The sequence below is a fragment of the Lates calcarifer genome, linkage group LG17, assembly GCF_001640805.2.
Source record: "Lates calcarifer isolate ASB-BC8 linkage group LG17, TLL_Latcal_v3, whole genome shotgun sequence".
NCBI lineage: Eukaryota > Metazoa > Chordata > Actinopteri > Centropomidae > Lates > Lates calcarifer.
In genome coordinates, this window is record NC_066849.1 from 1,476,593 (window position 1) to 1,496,337 (window position 19,745).

The following is a 19,745-nucleotide window of genomic DNA, read 5'->3' on the forward strand; positions in this document are numbered from 1 at the left end:
ATGTGAATGTATTAATTAAACTCCATGTGATCTTCAAAGTTCGTAGCGATCAATAACTGATCATCCCTAATTGAAGTGATTGTTTATTGTATTTGTTTATTTTTTGATGGCCAATTAATTTATTTATGGGCTAATTGTTTCAGCATGTGTGAGATGAACAGTAATATTATTTTTTACCGACTTCCCCTCTCTTCCCAACCAGTCACATCAATGAGGACAAGAGGAAGACTGAAGGCCAGAAGCAGATCTTTGATGTTGTTTATGAAGTCGATGGCTGTCCTGTAAGTTTGATGATTAATATTGTTTGCGTGTCTGTGGTTGTGTAGACCAAGTGCAATTATTATTATTACTTTTTTTTCAGTCATGTGTTTCCCACATGACACAACAAACTGAAATTTTGAAGCCCTGCACATTGTCACTTTAATTGGACCTATTATAGGCTCTTTATCTAGCCATGGTTTGAAACTGGAATCTCCTTTTTACAAAAGTATTCAGACCCTTTACTGTGGTACTCAAATTGTGGTCAGTTGCATCCTCTTTCTCTTAATTTTCCTTGAGTTGTGATAGAACTTGATTGAAATGCACCTGTAGCAAACTGAATTGATTGGACATAGTTTAGAAAGACACACACTTTTGTATATTTGGTGCTGCAGTTCACACTACATGTCAAGACAGAGACCAAGCTATCACTATGACTCCTTTATTGATATACAAAAAGTGATGTGACATAGATCAGGGCAAGGGTCTAAAACCATCTCTAAATCTTCAAGTGTCATCAGGAGCACATCATCATTTATGAAATTAAATAAGTTTGGAACCCCCATGACTCTTCCTAGAATTGGTGATCTGGCCTAAGTAAACTAAGTAATCAGTATACACTACTGTGGCCAAAAAGAGGGCAATGAATTACAAGATGAATGCATGTCTTGATACCACTGATATGTATGTATGTGTATATGATATATGTATTGATGAATGCTTGTCCTGATGGTACAACAGCACTGAAGTGTGTCTGTATGTATAAGTTTATATATATAATATATTAACATTTCTATATTTCACAGAGAAAACATTAACACACTGAGGAAGGTATTAACTTGAATAAAGACAGCAAAACCTAATATGTGTGCTTTGTCTTTTCTGCAGGCCAACTTGCTGTCATCCCATCGGAGTCTGGTTTACCGAGTAGAAACAATCGCCCTGGGAGACCAGCCCTGTGATCGTGGAGAACATGTCACACTCTTCCTCTTCAACGACTGCCTTGAGGTGTGAATGCACATAAACACTGATAAACTTTTGACCATCTTACACAGTTATAGTTACACACACATTCTTGTCTAATTAAGCTGTTTTACCATAGTCTAATCTCAAGGTTTTTGTGTATTATGTAGTCTATTAATTATCTCACTAGAACGAACAAAGTAAATATGCACAAACATCTAATTGGGGTCTTGGGGTCAACTGTGGTGATTCTGATCTGCAGGTTTGCACTGTTTGCCATTAGCAGGCCCTCTTGATGATGCTGACCTTTGAGGCAAAAGAGAGCTAGAGATTTCAAAATGTGTCGTTACAGTTTATATGCCAAAAGTAGTAGTTAACTACAGTGTTGTACCACATGCTAATATGTAAAGATTGCTAATACTAATGACATTTACCTTCAGTTTTATTCTAGTCCCATTTTATATGTATGACATCCCCTGGAACACATTACCCCCAAACTACATGGCAGCGTCATGTTCAACTGTCACAGATTACACACACTATACACAAGGGCTGCCGCTTTTTATTTGCATTTCAAACAGTCACTCAAACATGGGGGGAAAAGTTAATATTCGTTCTGTTATAGCTTGTTTGAATTTAAAATTTAATTGACTGCAACAGACTGTAGTTTTCACCGTCAGCTTGACCTATAGCATGGCCAACTGACCTCATTAAACTAGGCTTAGTAATGTTATGTTCTTTGCTATGAAAATGGAGGACACTAGGTAGCAAAGTATTCCTGAATAGACAATCATGATACCAAAGCATCTGAGCTCTTTGGTTGTGTTTCAGGAGATGGATTTGGGGATCTCATGGTGGAACTGGAGCCACATGTAGAATTCCATATTCCATATGAATTCGACATCTCCTGTTTGAATTGCATGTCATTGGAAATGATGTTGACACTTTCATGTAAATAATGGCTAATGCTCCATGTCACAAAGCAAAATGCATCTCAAACTGGTGTTGTGAACATGGTGTACTTCAGTGGCCTCCCCAGTCACCAGAATCTGTTGAATCCAATGCAACACCATTGGAATCTGATAGAATTACAAATCTGCAAAAATGTGACACAATCATGTCAACATAGACCAGAATCTTAACAGAATGTTTCCAGCATGTGGAATCCATACCATGAAAAATTGAGGCTGTTTTGAGAGCAAAGGATGGCCCTACCCAGGGCAGCTGTGGTTCAGGAGGTAGAGCGGGTTGTCCACTAATCAGGTCAGTGGTTCCCTGGCTCCTCCAGTCCATAGTAGTCCCCAGTATTCGGTTAGATACTGAATTCCATGTTGCCCCTGATGTATCATTAGTGTGAATTGTTTGAGTTTGTGTCAGAGCGCTTCCTGTATAGAACATGTGCTAAATAGCTGCTTTGCCTTCAAACTCTTACCTTTAACCAATGTTGTTCAAAAACGTTCTCCTTAACTCAGCATTGATCTCAGCATATTTTTGCCTTTGGCAAATTTACAAGGTTGAAAAAGGTGTTTTCATTTCATGTTTGTGCAGTCTATCACTGCTGACACAGTCAGCAAGCATGTTATTTAGCAAAGGGTCAGCATAAGCGTGTTTGCAACACCTCCTGATCAGCCAGTGTGTTCACATTTCAGAGCCACACACATGGATTTTTGACGGTTTGCCATGTAGTCCTCTATGTATATTGACTGAAGGTTGTGTTATAGTGTATGGCTTCAGTATACCCCTCTATTATCACTAGTCATTGATTAAAAGGGACCTATTATGCTTTTCCTTATTTTCTGTCACATAAAAAATGTTACAGTGTCAGGTGTTAACATTAAACCTGGAAAAATTTCAAATAATAAGGTAAACATATGTGAAAGTAATTCCTGTGAGACCGAAGTTTAGGCATCAGACTGCTCTGAATACAAGGTTTTCAACTTAAAAAAAAAAAAAAACATCTTAGTAATTTTTTTCAATTTATACATTTAATGTACTCTAGTATACAAAAAAACCAACAGTGCAGGTTTACTATTCAGTTGTTTGGTAACTGAAGAATAACATTTTACCAGTGATGTTACCATTTGGTGTTTAGTGCATTTCCCACAAAAAACACCTGTTAACTCGAACATTCACAGAAAAAATATGATTGAAAGACTAAAACCATCATAATGTGACACAGTAAGCAGGTAATGGCTGTAATATTTACCAGAGACATCCTGCTGTAATCTTTGTTGCTGCAGTAAGAATCCTGTAAGAATCTGCATTATGCATTATTATTATCATTCTCCTTCCCCTGTTCTTCCCCGCACTGGATGCTGCCCCTCAGCAGGCTTCTGAAAGTTGGCCAATCAGAACAAAGTAAACTTTCAGGGAGGAACCCAGAGCTAAAACTGTGTGCTTCAGTCAGAGGCTCAACTGAGGAGTTGGTTAACAGGCAGAGATAGATTATGATATGAGATGATTTATTTTTAATTGTGAATCATGCAGACCTAGTGGACTAACCAGAATAAAAATATAGAGCTAGAAACTAAACTTTTGTGTTCATATTATCATACTCACCTTTTTCACTCACACTCAATAACAAAGACCTTTAATGTAGTGTCCTATTTTATCTCCCCCATCTCTTGCTCTCCCTCCTTCCCTCTGATCTCTTTCATCTTTTTCATCTCCTAATTAATATGACATCAATGGGTTGCATCGTTTACCTCTATGAATGCCTCATTGATTTATTGCCAAGTAAATGATAGCTTTATCTGCACACTACAAAATGCACCAGCACTCAATTCTATCTCCCAAGGACACACACATATGTAAAGGATGTTATTTGTAAGTTGCCTTTCTTCACATTTAGTTCCAAAGTTGCCATCTCATTTTTTTCATGTGTTTCGGTGTGTGTGTCTCTCTACAGATTGCAAGGAAGCGACACAAGGTGATCAGTACATTTAAGAGTCCACTGGGACAGACAAGACCACCGCCACCACTCAAACACATTGCACTGATGCCGCTATCCCAGATTCGAAGAGTGTTGGACCTGCAGGACACAGAGGGTAATACAGTGACAGCATGTACATCGGAAACTAATGAAGTTACTGCACATCACTCCATTTCCATATTTTTTGAGGGTGTTTTATATTCCCATCTGTACTCTATTGTAATACCCAAATGTGGTTACACCTTTTTGGAGTGTCCCTGTAATACAGTACAATAACAAAGCAGCTCCACGAATTCCTCTTGTTAATTCAAGTGTTTTAGTAGAATTTTTGTCTCTACTCTTCGAGTGCAGCTCAACAAGTAAACCCAGTCTCTCACAGATGGAATGTCATACTTAAAATAATAACTTGGGAACATAACCAAAAGTCTGAGATTGCTAGTAAAGATACTTCTATTTTACAGTCTAATCTAACATAATACTTATGTTTTCATCACAGACATGATAACATCACCGTAACAATTTGAGTGAAAAGTTGAATCTTTGACAATGTATGTTAATTTCAGAATATCTTAGCATTTGGTATGTTCTCAGTTTGCTTTAATGACAGCATGTACTTGAGTTTGTTTGGACTCCACAAGTTTTTGTAAAATCTGATAACCCATGTTATTTAGTATGATCTGCCAGTGCTCCAAAGAGCTTCTTCTGATGTCATAGACTGCTTGGCTTTCTTACTCTTCAAATGAGATCCGGTTACTGGAGGAAGTCACGTGACAATCAGGACTCTGTGGTCCTCTTTGGTCTTCAAATAGTTTTTGCAAGCTTTGAGAGGTGTTGTTTATCCTGCTGCAATATGAATCCTTCTCCACCAGAGTGTGGAGGGTTGGTCAGAATTTAGTGAGTTCAGTGCAGGTATCATAAATGCCATAAATCTCAAACTTTGATTAATCAGCATAAAGAACTTAAGTCGTCAGCTGTGAAATATTATTATTATTAGTATTTCTTAGCCCATCCCAAGAGATTTTGTTTCACCTCCTGAGAAGTGGTTTAGAAACTGCTACTCATCCTCTAAGACAGCCTTCTTTTGATAGAACTTTTTCTGATTGGAATCTTGTTTATCAAATTCTGTATCTGGCTTTGCTATCTCCCAGGGAACTAAACTTGCTCTGCTGATCTTCTGATGGTACAGTCACTTTTTGTCTTTTCTTTAGGAGCATTTTGGAGTTCCATGCTCTGCCCGCTCAGACACTAAGTCTAGCCATGATTTGACGCTGAGAAAGGTCCTCTTTGCTTAGAGTAACAATTTAGAGACTTCTGACTCTTCCACTTAGTTCTGATGCCAATTTTTCCACTATCACAATCCACTTAGTAAGCAGTGATCTGCTATAAACTTGAGGCACAGCGTTATTTACAATAGAGGAGGAGCACTATTGTGGTACTTGAACAAACCTCTGATTTTCAATATTGTCTTTTTGGACCCTGCCACACTTTTGTACAAAAAGAAAATAATAGATCCCCCACCCCCGTCCCTTGTGAACATGAGGAACACAGAAGAAATTACAGGAAGTAAAACACATCCAGTGTTCATATGGTCAAACTTCAAAAATTTCCTTTGATTGGCTCGCACTGGTTATCAGTCTTCATACATTCATTTGGAATGGGAAACGATTAACGTTATATCCAATTCCCACTTTATGCTTTTGTTCACCTGGACTGTAATTTTAAATCCACAAACCTCTCATTCCGTGAATCCTGTTAACCTGTTAGGTTTCTGTTTTAGCGGCAATTAGTGTTCATAATATTTCACTACAACAGAAATGGTGAATAGATGAAAATTAGACATGCAAACAAAAGTACAACGATAGTCCACCAGCCTAATGGAATATCCAACAACAGAAATACAAATGCTGATGATAAGTGGGAAGGTATTTGGGGCTGCAGAAAGGTACAGCGTGAGATAACTGCACCATACATACTACTACACATTTTTATGGCCTTCCTAATCAGCAAAGTTAAATATTTAAACAGTTCTGTGACATAGGTATCTCCGTCTTTTACTCTGCGGAGTGCTGTAGTTTGGTGTATCCTTTATTTTGTCCACCCCTCTAGTATCATTGTTAGAGACAAATGGAGTCTTTACATAGGGAACAGTAATGTTTGATGTTTAAGGAGTTTCGATAAATTTTGTCTTCCATGTTTTTGTTTTTTCCATCTGTTTCTCTTCAATCTCTACATTATCTTCTCTCTCTCACTGTATCACTGTCTGTCCCTCTCGCTCTTTCACTTCCTCCTTTCAGAGTGTATGAATGCATTTGCCTTGGTGGTTCGCCCTCCAACTGAACAGGAGAACTTGTTGTTCAGCTTCCAACTGGCTGGAGAGGAAACAGTTAAAAGCGCCTGGCTGCGAACACTTTGCCGCCATGTTGCCAACACCATCTGCAGGGCTGATGCGGTGAGAAGCCACACACTTGCACACAAACAAAGTAGGTAGTTTGACAGATCGTCAGGCAGCGAAGGATGCTGTGATAGCTCAGCTTCCTTCTCTCTAAACTCAAACTTTTTTTTTTGTTTGTTTGTTTTTTCACCTTAAATAAATTGGTCCAATCTTGGTTTCATCATCAAGCCCCAAACATGGTAACAATTAAGCTACTACCATAGTAGTCAATCGCATACACTCTTTCGCTCAATGTCTTTTCAAATTACTATATTAGATATAAAGTTTGTCTCTGTATTAATTTGTTGTTTTTGTGGTATGTGAGAGATGTGATGGCTTATGTTTTTGGAAAGAGGCAGATAAGAAAAAGATACTCTTCCAGTGAACACAAAACTCACAGGACTAGAAAGTCTACATGGATCATCCCCTGTCAAACACATAATTTTGTTCAAACCTAGTTTATATCATAAATTGGTCCCAAAACCAAGACCTGTAAAAATATCTCTACTTAAATCCTATGTTTTCACATTTTTCAGTCCTTGATTTTATTTCATTTTTATAATCTCAAAAACACCTATGCAGGGCATTAATATCTTGTTTTTCCCATCTTCACCAAACTTGGAAGACAAATGTGTAAAATTCTTAAACGAGAATATGTATGTATATATATATATATATATATATATATATTATATATATATATATATATATTGGAACTAAAATTGAACAAAAATATTTAACAGGCCTTTGTTTTGGGACTTAAACATTATATTGGCAAACTTTGAACAAAATCTGAGATGGTGCTGCCCCCACTCTTCTGGATTCTGTCTGATTTGACACTGAATAAAATTATTGTTTACTATTGTAATTTACAGCTGCTGTAAATTAAGTTTGAAATTTAGAAATTAGGCAAAAGAAACTAAAGCGTGGAATGTTGATTTTTTTTTTTTCTTCTCCTTTTCTTTCATTCCAAAAGCAGAGTTCTATAGCACAGGGGAATACAGTACCTTTTAGTTGTGCCTATTCCTTATTGGTTTTGGTCTTTTCATGGGATTTTTTTGAGAGCATGATAACTGGAATATTGCCAACCTTTTAATGGTTTGGGGAAATTATGGAAAAGCAACTTCTTATGAGTTTAATGATTATTGAGCCCATTGGAAGATATGGAGGTGAGGCTATCTGCTGTATTTAGCAGAGTAAGCAGGAGGGGGCGATGTAGACCTCTGGTCTGCCTGCCTCACAGCTGCATTCCTAATGCCGTTTTCACTGGGTCAGCGTTGCAGTGTGAATACCAATGAGACAGAGCTCTGCTTGTTAAAAAGAACTGCAGGATGAGGGAGAGAGAGAAATAAAGAGTGTGTGTGTGTGAATCCTACTTCTCATCCCTTCTTGCCACTGTTTTGACAGGAAAAGCATAATGAATGTATTGTCATTGACTGTATGAATTACACACTTTAGGTATTAATTTATGATACAGAGTTTGAGGCTGTATCTGTTTTATAACCAGGAGGACATGATTCAGTGTACAGACCCAGACTCACTACAGATCAACACCAAGGATATGGACAGCACCTTGAGCAAAGCCTCCAGGGCCATTAAGAAGACCTCTAAAAAGGTAAAGGAAGAACAATCAATTTCACATGATTAACCTTTGCAACTACACCTCTTCTAGGTGTGAGTCATTATATAATATACTGTATATGGTAAGGAGCCAAATAGTGTTGCCCCCATAAAAGTTGACAAATTTTCATCAGTGTTACTCATCATCGATGTTACTTTTTAACTTAAAATAACCTTTTTGTGCATGTTGGAATAAGTCAGTTTCCACAAAGTAGACAATTTACACATCATGCAGTGCTTGCTTACTTGCTTTTTTTTTTTTTTTTTTTACTTTTTTAAAAATATAGCCACAACAATTTAACAAACCACACTTTTTTATTGAAAGTTTTTACCTTTGTTGTTATAATGGTTCTCCGTGAGTGCTGTGAGTGTGTTATGTGACTGTGTGTTTGGAACAAGTAAAGAACAACAGGATGTGTATCTGTCCTCAGCAGTGACGGATACTGCAAAACAAAACAAAAATATTAATTACTGACATTCTCTGGGTATGTGTGTGCTAGGTGACGAGGGCATTTTCTTTCACTAAGACCCCAAAACGTGTGATCCAGAGGGCGTTCATGGCCAACAGTACTCCAGATGAGAAAAACCAGAGGCTGAGTTGTGAAAACCGCATGAGCAGCAGCAGCTCCACACTGGCTGTAAGTCTGTTTATTTATTTCTGTTATTTTATCACTGTATTACAATTTTATCACTTACCTGTTACCAGGCAGACAACATGAGCTGTACTGATGGTATAGCCACACTAATTTAAAGTGAGCCTTAATACTTCTTCTGTTTGTCTTAATCAAGACCTAACTAATACACAAACGTAGGTATTTTCCAGTAGTGTTTAATATTACATCTCTTTTTTTTTTTAACACAATGCTGTTTCATATTCTTTGTTATTAAAAGACCAATATGTGTGTTTTGTGGGTTAATGTGTGGTAATACTGTGTGGCTGTTGGCGGTGTCTCTGTCCATCTATCTGTCGGTCTAATCCCCTTGCTATTCTTGCCATCTCTTTTTCCTTTTGCCAAGTAACAGGCCATTGATCTATCGATCAGTCCATGATGGAACAGTTTTCAGTTGGTGTCAGTTGCTTTGATCTAACTTGATTGAAAAGCAGGGGAAGGGCTCAGGTTCTTATGTGCTGGGACTTTGTTCTGCTCTTTTGTAGGACTGTGTTATTTTGGCAATTTCCTTACTCATTTTTCTACAGTTTTTCTGTAATAGTTGATGTGTTAAATGGTTAATTTCATAATACTTTATTTTATGACATAAGAGAGTGTGAAGAAGGAAACAAGGGGAAATGCTGCAAGTTATGGAAAAATCTATTTTCCATTATATTTATTATATATTACAGACTTTTGTAATCACTTAAGTGTGCTGACATTAGCCTATACACAGATATAGCAGCATCCACATCTGGCATCTGGGAAATACTAGGAAATACTGTAATCACAACCATATATTTCCAGGTATGTTTATTAAATTTCTGCCTTCAGGTGTCTCCCTTACTCTGCACGAGAACTTAAAGTCTGACATTTCTGTCTTACTATGTGGTATTCATTTTCTCCCCTCTCTACCTTCTGTACTGCTCTAGATGAAGAGAAGTGTTTCTGTCTTTTGTTTTACCATCCTCTCTCCTTGTATTTTGTTTCAGTAAGTCTATTCTCTTGCTGTCTCATCTTGTTCTCCTTCATGATGTGTAAATTGCTGCTCCATATGTGTCTCCCCTTTATTATATACTCTAGATGTCTCGCTCTGCCTCTACATTCAGTTTGAGTGATTCTGCCAAGAGCAATGCTGTGGTGCAGCGCTCTAACTCTCTTGACCACCCTCCTGTCAGAGCCAGGGTCCCTGTCTGTATCCGTACCCCCTGCAGCCCAGGCCAAAACCTTGCCAATAGCCCTGGTCCCAGCACTGCTCCTGAGTTCAGCCAGGGATTGTGCCCCAACTATTACTCTAGCACCCAAGACCCCAAGTCCATCATTCATGCATCATTATTGGCCCAACCAGCACAACCTCATTCAAGTCTCCCCACTTCCCAGCAGTCCACCACTTCAAACCGTTCCACCTCCACTTCCATTCCTGCTATCCGAAACCCCACTCAGCTCAACTCAAAAAATTCCCAGCCAAAATCAAGCCAAGATGTTCCCAGACACCTATCCTCTGTAGGGTTACAGCTAAGGTCCCTGGCTCCTCAGCCTGTTAATGTCAAAGGCAGGACCTTTTCTGAGTCGTGCAGGGATCCCCAAGTCCCCTTGGACCCACACAAGGCTGTCCTGACCAGTCATCGCAGGGAGACTCTGCTCTAAGCCATCGCTAAACTCAATCCTGGAGCCTCATGTGAGCAAACATTATTGTTATCTAGTTTCAACTGGGGGCACATCAGTACAATTTTAATTTCAAATTTAACCCTACTACCATCTGTATGCACTGTTTCTTGCTTTTAACATCCATGGTGCATTTCTAGTCCCAAATCAACTCCTTAGAAGCTGTGACTCTGCGACAATAATAGATCATATTAATAAGGGTCTGCTCAACAGCTGAACTGTGAGTGCCAGTGATTAGATACAAGGGGGTTAGAAACATTCCAGTGGTGTGGTTGTAATGCTTCTCCCCAGCTGAGATTGACATAAGTATACAGGGCAGAGATTTTAAGGGTTGATTTGGAATAGCTTTGTTTGTATGGATCACCCAGGTAACTTAATGGTGGTGGCTGGTAATATTCACTTGGTGGTTGCTACTAATAGTGGGCTACATGCAAAAGGGTGTGCTAGAGCTGGGGCAAGAGTTTTGTCCAAGTGGAAACCTGCTTTCCCTCAGGGAAAAAGGCTTCTGTAAAGGCATGTCATGAGATACAGTGTATTTTGTTTTCCTCATAATTGTATAATTCAAATTAACAGGTGTTAATCAGGTTTAAATTAGCTTTTAGAGGTTTTTGAATCTTTCAATATAAGCAGTTCCTTTAGAAAGAACTTAAATGACTAATGTTAAGAGTCAGTTGAGGAAATATCAAGAGTAAAAATCCAAATGTCAAGGCATGCCTTTAATTTTTGATGCAATGCTCTTTGTGTGTTTTGGCTAGTTTACATAAAAACAGCTCACTAGAATTGAAATGTCAATGTATTCATGGGAGCAAGGCTGACTTCTCATCTGAGCTTTAATGTCTGATGGCAGGTCACCTGTCCTACATTTTAATCACTACTTTTTATCACTTGTGATAAGAGCATTATGTCCAATGTTCACCTCAGCCATTTCACTACTTCTCAGTGGTATAAACACAGCTCTACCTGTATGAAAGGTATTTATACTAAAGACATGGGATTTGACATAAGAGAATTAGAGTTACCTATTTGGAGATTATCACTCACAATGAACCATACATAAGCCTGTTCACTGTAACCAGCCAATGAATTGCCAGTTTTATTCCTATCTTGTATATCAGTGTGATTTTAAGCATTCTCATTCATAGTCAAAACATAGTTGGTCAGTTGGGCAGTCAGCTGTTGATCTATGTTTAATTCATTTCAGCTCTTTTTTAATTACTTTGTGATATGAGCAGTGGTTGGAAGGACCACCGGATTGTGTCAGAAATGCAGTGTTACTATGTCTCCACTAATTTTCAGGGAGAAAGTCTGTATGCTCATATTTTTGCTAAAACCTACAAGGACACAAGCAGGCACCTGACTCCTGCTCTTCAAGGTACCTTTGCACCCATTAAAGGAAGTTTTTGGGGCATACAGTAGTCACTCATTGAATTCTGCTGCCATCCTGTGCTATGTGCAATCCCTCTAAAACACAGTAACACTCCAATCAGGTTTATAACCGACTAATATCCATTCTGTATGCCACAAGCAAACAAGTTGCTCAAAGTTGGTCAAAATGTCAAAAAAAAAAAAAAAAAAGTTTGAACTTGTGCATACATGTTTATAATTTCCCTGCCACAGTCCTACTTGAGTCCAGTTTGCAAACCTCTACCTGCACCACACTTAAAAACTCCAGAACCTGCTGCTCCTGGGCAAAGCAGACAAAAGCACAGAGCCATGGAAGCACAACAATCACAGGAAACAAGTAAATGCTTAAACCAAATAAATAATCCAAACACTGATATTTGAAGACTGCAAAGGCTGAAGCACCCTCCATGTTTCAATGGATTATGTTCACTTGTATTTCATTTGTTGGCTGAGGTGCACCTTTCAGGTCTCTCTGTGTGTAGTAAACACAGCGCGCACAGCATGGATACCTTTATCAGCTTTTTAAATCCTTTGCAGTACATAACTTACTTGAGGGGTTATCTAAACACAAATCTCCAAACCTCATTTTGTATTTGTTGGTTTAATGATATACAGACCAGTGAAGGACTTCACTTCACATTTGTATCTTATAAATAAGGACTGCTGTTTATTTGTATTTAAATACATAAAGAAAAGAATTTGTAATGTTCTTAATCAAAGTTTACATTGTGCAGCAGGCCATGCCCTGTATTCATCTGAACTATAGCATGCCCTTTTGAACTATTAGTAAACTGACAGATGTTCTCTTTGATTTAGATTCAGATTAATAAAGCTAAGACTGTTTGCTGCCTTGTAAAAATGCAACTCACTTTAACTCAATTACCAAGAGGGGCAATTAAAAAGAAAAATTCAAAAATGTAGCAGAGCACGCAAACACAGATCTTAATGAAACACGTAGGGCAGAGTAATACAATGAATAATTTTATGAAATATTAAGAATAAAATGTAAAGTAATAGTTCAAAGTGCTGAGTATGTGAGGCAAGTGGTGGAAAATGGTGGAAAGTTTTCCTGTGTTCAAAAATGGTGACCTTTGACCTATTTGTTTTGCAACTGGTGCAGCACAGATGTTGGATAAACAGAAGCCATTTTGAGCCTTTACAATTACACAACTATTTCAGAGTCACCTTGCTGAAGACATCAAGGATGTTAGTGGTGATAAAGAAGTCTGAAACCAGGCTAACCTGTGAGCTCTTCACTCCGTCAAGGAGGCAGCAGATGCACTGTGAATGAACTGATAATATAAATGCTAAAATGTTGTCTAGGCTGTGTGAGTGCATGCAAATTAATCCAAATAATATACCTATACATATTAGTTCACATTTGTTGGAAGTGAACATTTTGAAAAAGTGACAGCCAAGGTGTTCACTGTCTACAATAAACTGTGATAGATATTTACACTGGACAGTTTTGCAGTTCACCTTTGTTCTCTCCTCCAACTAAGTTTGATTAACTATAGAGGATGGTTTACAGACTTCCTTAGCATCTGACTGCTCAGAATTCTTTCCAAAGTTTAATGTAGTGATGTGGCAGTATCTCTGGATCTTAGCAGTTAACTTGGACAGTGCAATGATATTACCAATAAGGAGCCAAAAACGTAGAAGAGAGTTTTAATAATGTCAAATGACACTTTAACAACGCAATTAATATCTTATCTCAAGTTTTTCTTGCCTCTCCTTCCCACACATTTTTCTTTTTTGTTGTCCTTACCTTTTTCTCTCTCTATATATATATCTCTACAGGCACACCATTCCCCCTCCATGGTCAATCTGCCGTCCATGTTTGAGCGGAAGTATCACACATTCAGCCGTTCGACCACCCACCTCTTCTGAGACGCTGTTACCTGGAAAAACCTGCAGGGGTCAGCACATCTTTTCAGCTCCTCCTCCTTGACCAAGCGCTAACAGCAACATCTGCCATGGACATGTGTACAAAGTTAAAGCTACATGCAAAGCAGTGTCCATCACTGGAGCTCTTGACAAACTCTTCAAATCCAGAAGAAATGGCATTTAGCTATATTTGGAAAAATGCGCTGTAGCCAGAGACATCAATCTGTTATGTGGCAATATCAGAATTGTCCAGCTACTGCTAAGAGTGCCTCCTAGCTGGAACGTGGGTCAAGTAGGGTTAAAACAATAAAACAATTATTCACCAACATATGATGTATTCAGCTAGAACTAGTCTGTGTTACTGAGAAGTAGCAAGAAAAAGATGATACCATTCCTGATCTGACAAGGCAGTTCGGTGCGTCTTTCCAAACATACACAACGCTTGAATTCATATTACTAGGAGCTAACTGGAACGGTACTACACCATGCTAGGGTGTTATAGGTATGTGATTACCACTGGTTCTGGTAAAGTTTGCCATACCTTTCTAAATGAAGGATGCTCTGCTTATTGTCTGTATTTGTTAATATATTCTCTTGACGTAATTCATTTTCTGTTAATGTACTTTGTTACATTTTGTATACATACATTGCCTGTTCAGAGTCCTGATTTGTCATCATTGTACAGTGAATTGTTAACACTAACTACAGACCAAGTAAACAACATGTCTCATCCTCTGGTTTAAATGAGGACTGCATGCTGTCCCCAGATGTTCCTGGATGTTTGTTTAATTTCACTGTACTTTAGTAAAGTAAATTAACATTTAATTTTAGATGCTGACATATTTCTGTGCAGACTACAGGCAACAAAGGTAACAGATAACAAATGCAGGTTGCTAACCAGTTAAAATTTTTTACCTTTCTTGCCCTTTACTGTGTCATTGTTTTTTTTTTATTAGTTTACTCTGTGAGAGAGCTGTATATTAACTTAGATTTAATGTTGTTTTATTGTAATGGGGCTAGGCTAAATTTAACCAGATATTACTTATTGTAATTAACCCACCTTTTAATGTAAATTCATGATAGCTTCCAGCTTTTATAAAGCTTCTATTTTAACATTTAAGAGATTCGGTGGAGAAGAATAAAAGTGCGTATGCTCTGATTTCCTGTACGACCATCCAAATTTTAAAAGAGGATTTTAGTCTGTCTACATTGTGTCTGTGTATCTATGTCTATGTTCAAGAAGGGATCCTGCGTCAGTGTACATATTTATTCTTAATGAACACATTTTATACATGTATTCTTTTTATTATTCTTCTTTTCTTGCTATTTATGTTAACCCCCCCCCCAGTTATATGTGTTGTTTCACTCATTTGTTTTCTTTGAGCTTCAGTCGTCTCTGGTGGTTTCAATTCTGTATTAAATGCACTTAAACATGTACCTTAAGAGTTCTGCTTTGTTCTCCTACTCTATGTATGTCTCTTCTATCACCTCAACATTAAAAAAGTTATACATTCTGTTCATTTGTAGGGGAGCTGACTAAAATTTGTGTTAAAATAAATTTTCATTTCCTCTTTATGTCCTGGTTTTCCACTGTTTGTCAACATGTTAATTTTGGAAAATGGAAGATTTTCACTTTAGATAAAAGCCAATTAAACTGCTTCGGTTGGTAGTGAAATGTTTGATTTGAAAAATATTCTTGGAGCCTCCAAGACTCCTTGAGTCTGGGATCTTTGATGGCCTGTTTGTGATTTGCAACCTACTTTGAGTGGCGCTTGTGATTTTTCTGTAGAAGTCTTGTGACTGGCAACGGCGAGGTGTACGCCCAGTGTCAGCTGGGATATGCTCCGGCCCCCTATGACCCTTAATGGATAAGCAGTATAGATAATGAATGAATGAGTTTTTGGATCTCCCAAAAAGAGCACTTTGCCCTTTTCCCTTCCCTTCATAAATCACAGCTGTTGTTTCAAAGTTGCTTGTGAATCAACAGTCAGGTTGGACTTTGAAGAAAGTAAGCCTTGTTCAGAAATACTGACAAATGGGCGAAAGTGGGTAACCAGCAGGTATTCTGTTGAAAGTTAGCTTCTGACTGATTTTGAGTTTTAAAGTGTTCGTATAATGTTGTAAAAAAAGAGACCAGGCAGCACAAAGGTACCATAACAATTCTCTATAATGTGATCTCTTATTGATCACTGCAGGATGAAATCTTAAGCCTGCCCTCTTCAGGGAGCTCAGAATAATTTACAGACCAGAGCAGTTTCTCTCCACTGAGCCCTACACTGATAACTGGTACAGTTATTAGTATATCAGATGTCACTATCAATTTGCAAACGCTGAAAGGTAAATTTGGTTATTTTAAACAGCTACTCCCTACAAAAAGTAAGCGAATCCTATGGAATTAGTTGAATTTATGTATTAATGTGTCTAAAATATGGTCAGATCTTTATATATGTTAACAATGATCAACAAACAAACTATAGCTATTAACACAAATAATTGTGGTTAATGACATCAACAAAAGCTAATGGGGTCTGGGTTTAGCAAACCTGGAGTCTAGCTAGTGAAAGCAGAAGTTAAGATAACTCAGACATAACAGTTAAACATCTCTTCCCAAGTGTACCATACACAAATCATAGTGCATGGAAGCTGCTGCTCTCCTAATAAAACTATTACTGTGCACCTGAAGTCTGCCAAACAGCACCATGACATTCCACAATACCACTGGAAAAATGTCTTGTGAACTGATGAAACTACGGTTAAATAAAAAAAAAAAAAATGTTTCCTAGTTGACAGTCATAGTTTAATAGTGAGTCTATAACTGTTTCATAAAGTATTTAACTAAAATGTAAAATGGGAACTGCAGGATAAGTGCTGCTTTGGTAGTTATTAATTTTCATAGGACTGAAATAGGGGGAAAGGGAATAACATTTTGACACATCTAAAATGAGCCAACAGAAGTACAGCTGTAATTATAAAGGTGCTGAATTTCTGCACAGAGTTCATATACCTCCTGCACAGCCGGACCTTTGCTGTGTGTCCTCTTGCCCTTAGTTTAACTATAATCACATTAGCCAACCCAGAGTCGGCTGACTTCTTCCCAGTGAATCAAGGTGTGTTTTGAATGGTGAGCCTTTAATTTTAGCCACATTAGTATTTATGTCATGGTGGCTTGCTGGGAAGGGAAGTGTTTTGTCCTCCTCACATGCAGCCTCTTCAAAGTATTATAAAATAATATGTGTCTCCTGGATAAAGCACAGGAGGTGCCAGGCTGCCAGCCAGCAAGTGGAGGTAGAGTGCCATGCAGGCCTGAGGCAAGGCGAGACTGGGGAATAGCTACAATGAAAAGGCACCTCTTCATAGAGGACACTCACTCTTTTCATATTTGCCTTTGCCTTCACTTCAAAGTGCCTCTCACTGGCTGTTTAGGGGTGAAATGAAAAGGGAAATGGGCTAAAAGGAGGAGGTAGGGGGGCTCGAGCTGGAGTGGTATGGGTCTGCTGACTCCAAGGTACCATCACGAAGAACGACACAGTCCAAAAACATTAAGCCTAGATGAAGAAAAGTGGATTCGAAGATGTCTTCATGCAGATACTCTGCTCTGTGCATGAATTTTAGATAATGATTATAATATCACTGTTTTCTTCTCTGTTTTATAGGATGGTATAAATGCAGTCAGGAGGAAAGAGAGGAGAGCAGGGTATGAGATGCAATGCAAGTCTTTGCCTGGGATCAAGCTGCGGACATTACAGATATGTGTACTAAATGCCTTAACCATTAACCATTGTCATGTTTTAAACTTCAGCAACTTTTTCACATACACTGGCCTTAATTAAAATAAAAGTATATAAATGCAGAATTCCTTGCACCATTCAAAATTTTACAATAAATATATCAAAATCTGGTGACAGCTATAGGATTGTTTGCCTACGGTGCCTTTGAGCAAGGCTGGTTTACCTGAGCGGGTAGCCCTAGACCCTTGAGAGATCCAGATCCCCAGGCTCACTGCATGGTTTTTGGTAATCTTTTAAAAAACACTTCACTTCTTTTTTGATACAAACCCCCTCTATCTACAGTGAAAGAGTTGCTGCCCCTGTAAACATTCCTGCTCTACAGTGGCCTTGTTTTTTAGTGTGTGACTTTGTCATCTTTCCTGTGCAAAAATACACTCTCAAATTCTGATAAAGCTAAATGTAACAATAATAATAATAATAATAATAATAATTGTTATTATTACTATACATCAATGTATTGATGTATGAACATGTACATGTTGAAAAATAGGAGAAGAGAAACAGGCAAAGGTTCATCTCATTTTTATTTATGAAGATAAATCATAAACCACAGTAAGCCCATAACAGTACAGTATTATATATACAGTATTTCTTTCAACTGTTAAAACAACATGTGTAGAATAATTATGACCTTTAATTAAAAATATTTTAGAATATTTTTAATCCATTTAATTTAATTTCATGATCTATTCACTTTCATGCCTTGTCCTTTTCTTTTGACGACACATAGGGGCTGCGATCATACACAACAAAACAACACATTCAAGAATTAAATCCCCCTGTCAGTACCATGTATAGCACCACCTGACCAGGTGTGGCAAAGCAGTTATTTATACAACTTTATTTAATATTTAATAGTAAATCTCAAAGTGAAATGTGCCACCAACCTAAACAGAAATATACATCTACTTGTCAGACTGAGAAAAGTTTGCTTATATGACAGACTTGTTTGTCTGCTTTCCTGTGGATGGGTCATGTGTAGTGTGTCACTCCTCTTTTACAGCAGGCTCTTCAATGTTGAGAGATTCTGTTTCTACTACCTGTAGGAATATGATTAATGGCACTGAATCCACTTTCACTCTCGTGGAATTCCTTGAGGAGTATGGGTGTTTTGTGTATGGTGAGAAGTTTGTCATCTTCATATAGGATGTGCTCATCTTCGTTAGTAGAAATAATAATAACGTGATCCAGCGAGTGCTCAATGTTGAAAATTTGTTCATGAAAAACCTCTGCCTTCTGATGGGGACACAGGGTTGGTGTTCACCAGAGGCAACAACAGACTGTAGCCAGAAATCATGGACAGGTCATCAGACAGTGTGTTGAGGATCACATCACAGGTAAGTTTACATACTGCAGCTGAGGAGCTACCAGCAACCCAGCCTGCAAACTGACGTTAGCTGCACTGGTTCACTTTAATATAGTATCTTAGCTTATTTAACAGGGACCTTACACAACACAACCACTGGGCCAGAGTTGGTTAAATTGTGTTTGGTTGCTCATTCACCGAGCTGAGGTGCAGGACAAGATGTGTGTTCTGTTAGATAAGAAGGAGACTGGAGCAGGAGAACTGCTGGGTTGTTGTGTCGTGTAGCAGGCTGCTCTCTGGCTCAGTGTCACCATCTGCTCTGTCAATGATAGTGATGTGCAAGATTTGATTGGCTGTATGGAAATAAGGTCCCCATCTACATACAGGGCTATTGGAATTGTAAATCCACCAAGTCAATGCAAAGCTACAGGTTTCCAATGTGAAAGTAAATAATAGCAAGTATTCAGACTCTAAATTCAGTACTTTGTAGAAGCCCCTTTGGCAGCAATTACAGCCTCAAGTCTGCCACTGGCTTCAGTCTGGCCACCCCACATAGCACCACGTTTTCTCTGGATGGGTCTGTAAATGGTGAAGCTAAAATTTATTATATGAAAGTAAGAACAGAAACAAAGGAACTGAGCTCTGAAGAGTAGAGATTCATGTACAAGCTACAAAAGTACTGAAAGCTCGGAATATGTTATTAATAGAAATAATAATAGAAAACAAAGAAAATAGCAGTGTTTTTCTTTTACTGCCTGCACATCCACAAACTATGAGATGCTTGTTTTAGATATAGGCTGTCTGACTCTAAGCAAACATCACATATAACCTCTGTACAGCA

At 38.1% G+C, this 19,745-nt stretch overlaps 1 protein-coding gene across 5 annotated transcripts in view; it reads left to right on the plus strand.

Annotated features, from left to right (window-relative positions):
* The window catches only part of ect2 (epithelial cell transforming 2), a 41,277-nt gene extending 25,892 nt beyond the window's left edge, over positions 1-15,385 (plus strand). For 3 of the 5 annotated variants that reach the window (XM_018696356.2, XM_018696357.2, XM_018696358.2), the window contains 8 exons: positions 203-281; positions 1,147-1,266; positions 4,130-4,268; positions 6,448-6,602; positions 8,092-8,199; positions 8,705-8,842; positions 9,938-10,532; positions 13,724-15,385. In XM_018696356.2, coding sequence (XP_018551872.1) covers positions 203-281; positions 1,147-1,266; positions 4,130-4,268; positions 6,448-6,602; positions 8,092-8,199; positions 8,705-8,842; positions 9,938-10,501 — 1,303 coding nt within the window. In that variant the 3' untranslated portion in view covers positions 10,502-10,532; positions 13,724-15,385. The remainder of the gene's footprint in view (positions 1-202; positions 282-1,146; positions 1,267-4,129; positions 4,269-6,447; positions 6,603-8,091; positions 8,200-8,704; positions 8,843-9,937; positions 10,533-13,723) is intronic. The other 2 variants (XM_018696359.2, XM_018696360.2) reach the window with 1 other exon arrangement.
* The last annotated feature ends 4,360 nt before the right edge of the window (positions 15,386-19,745 follow it).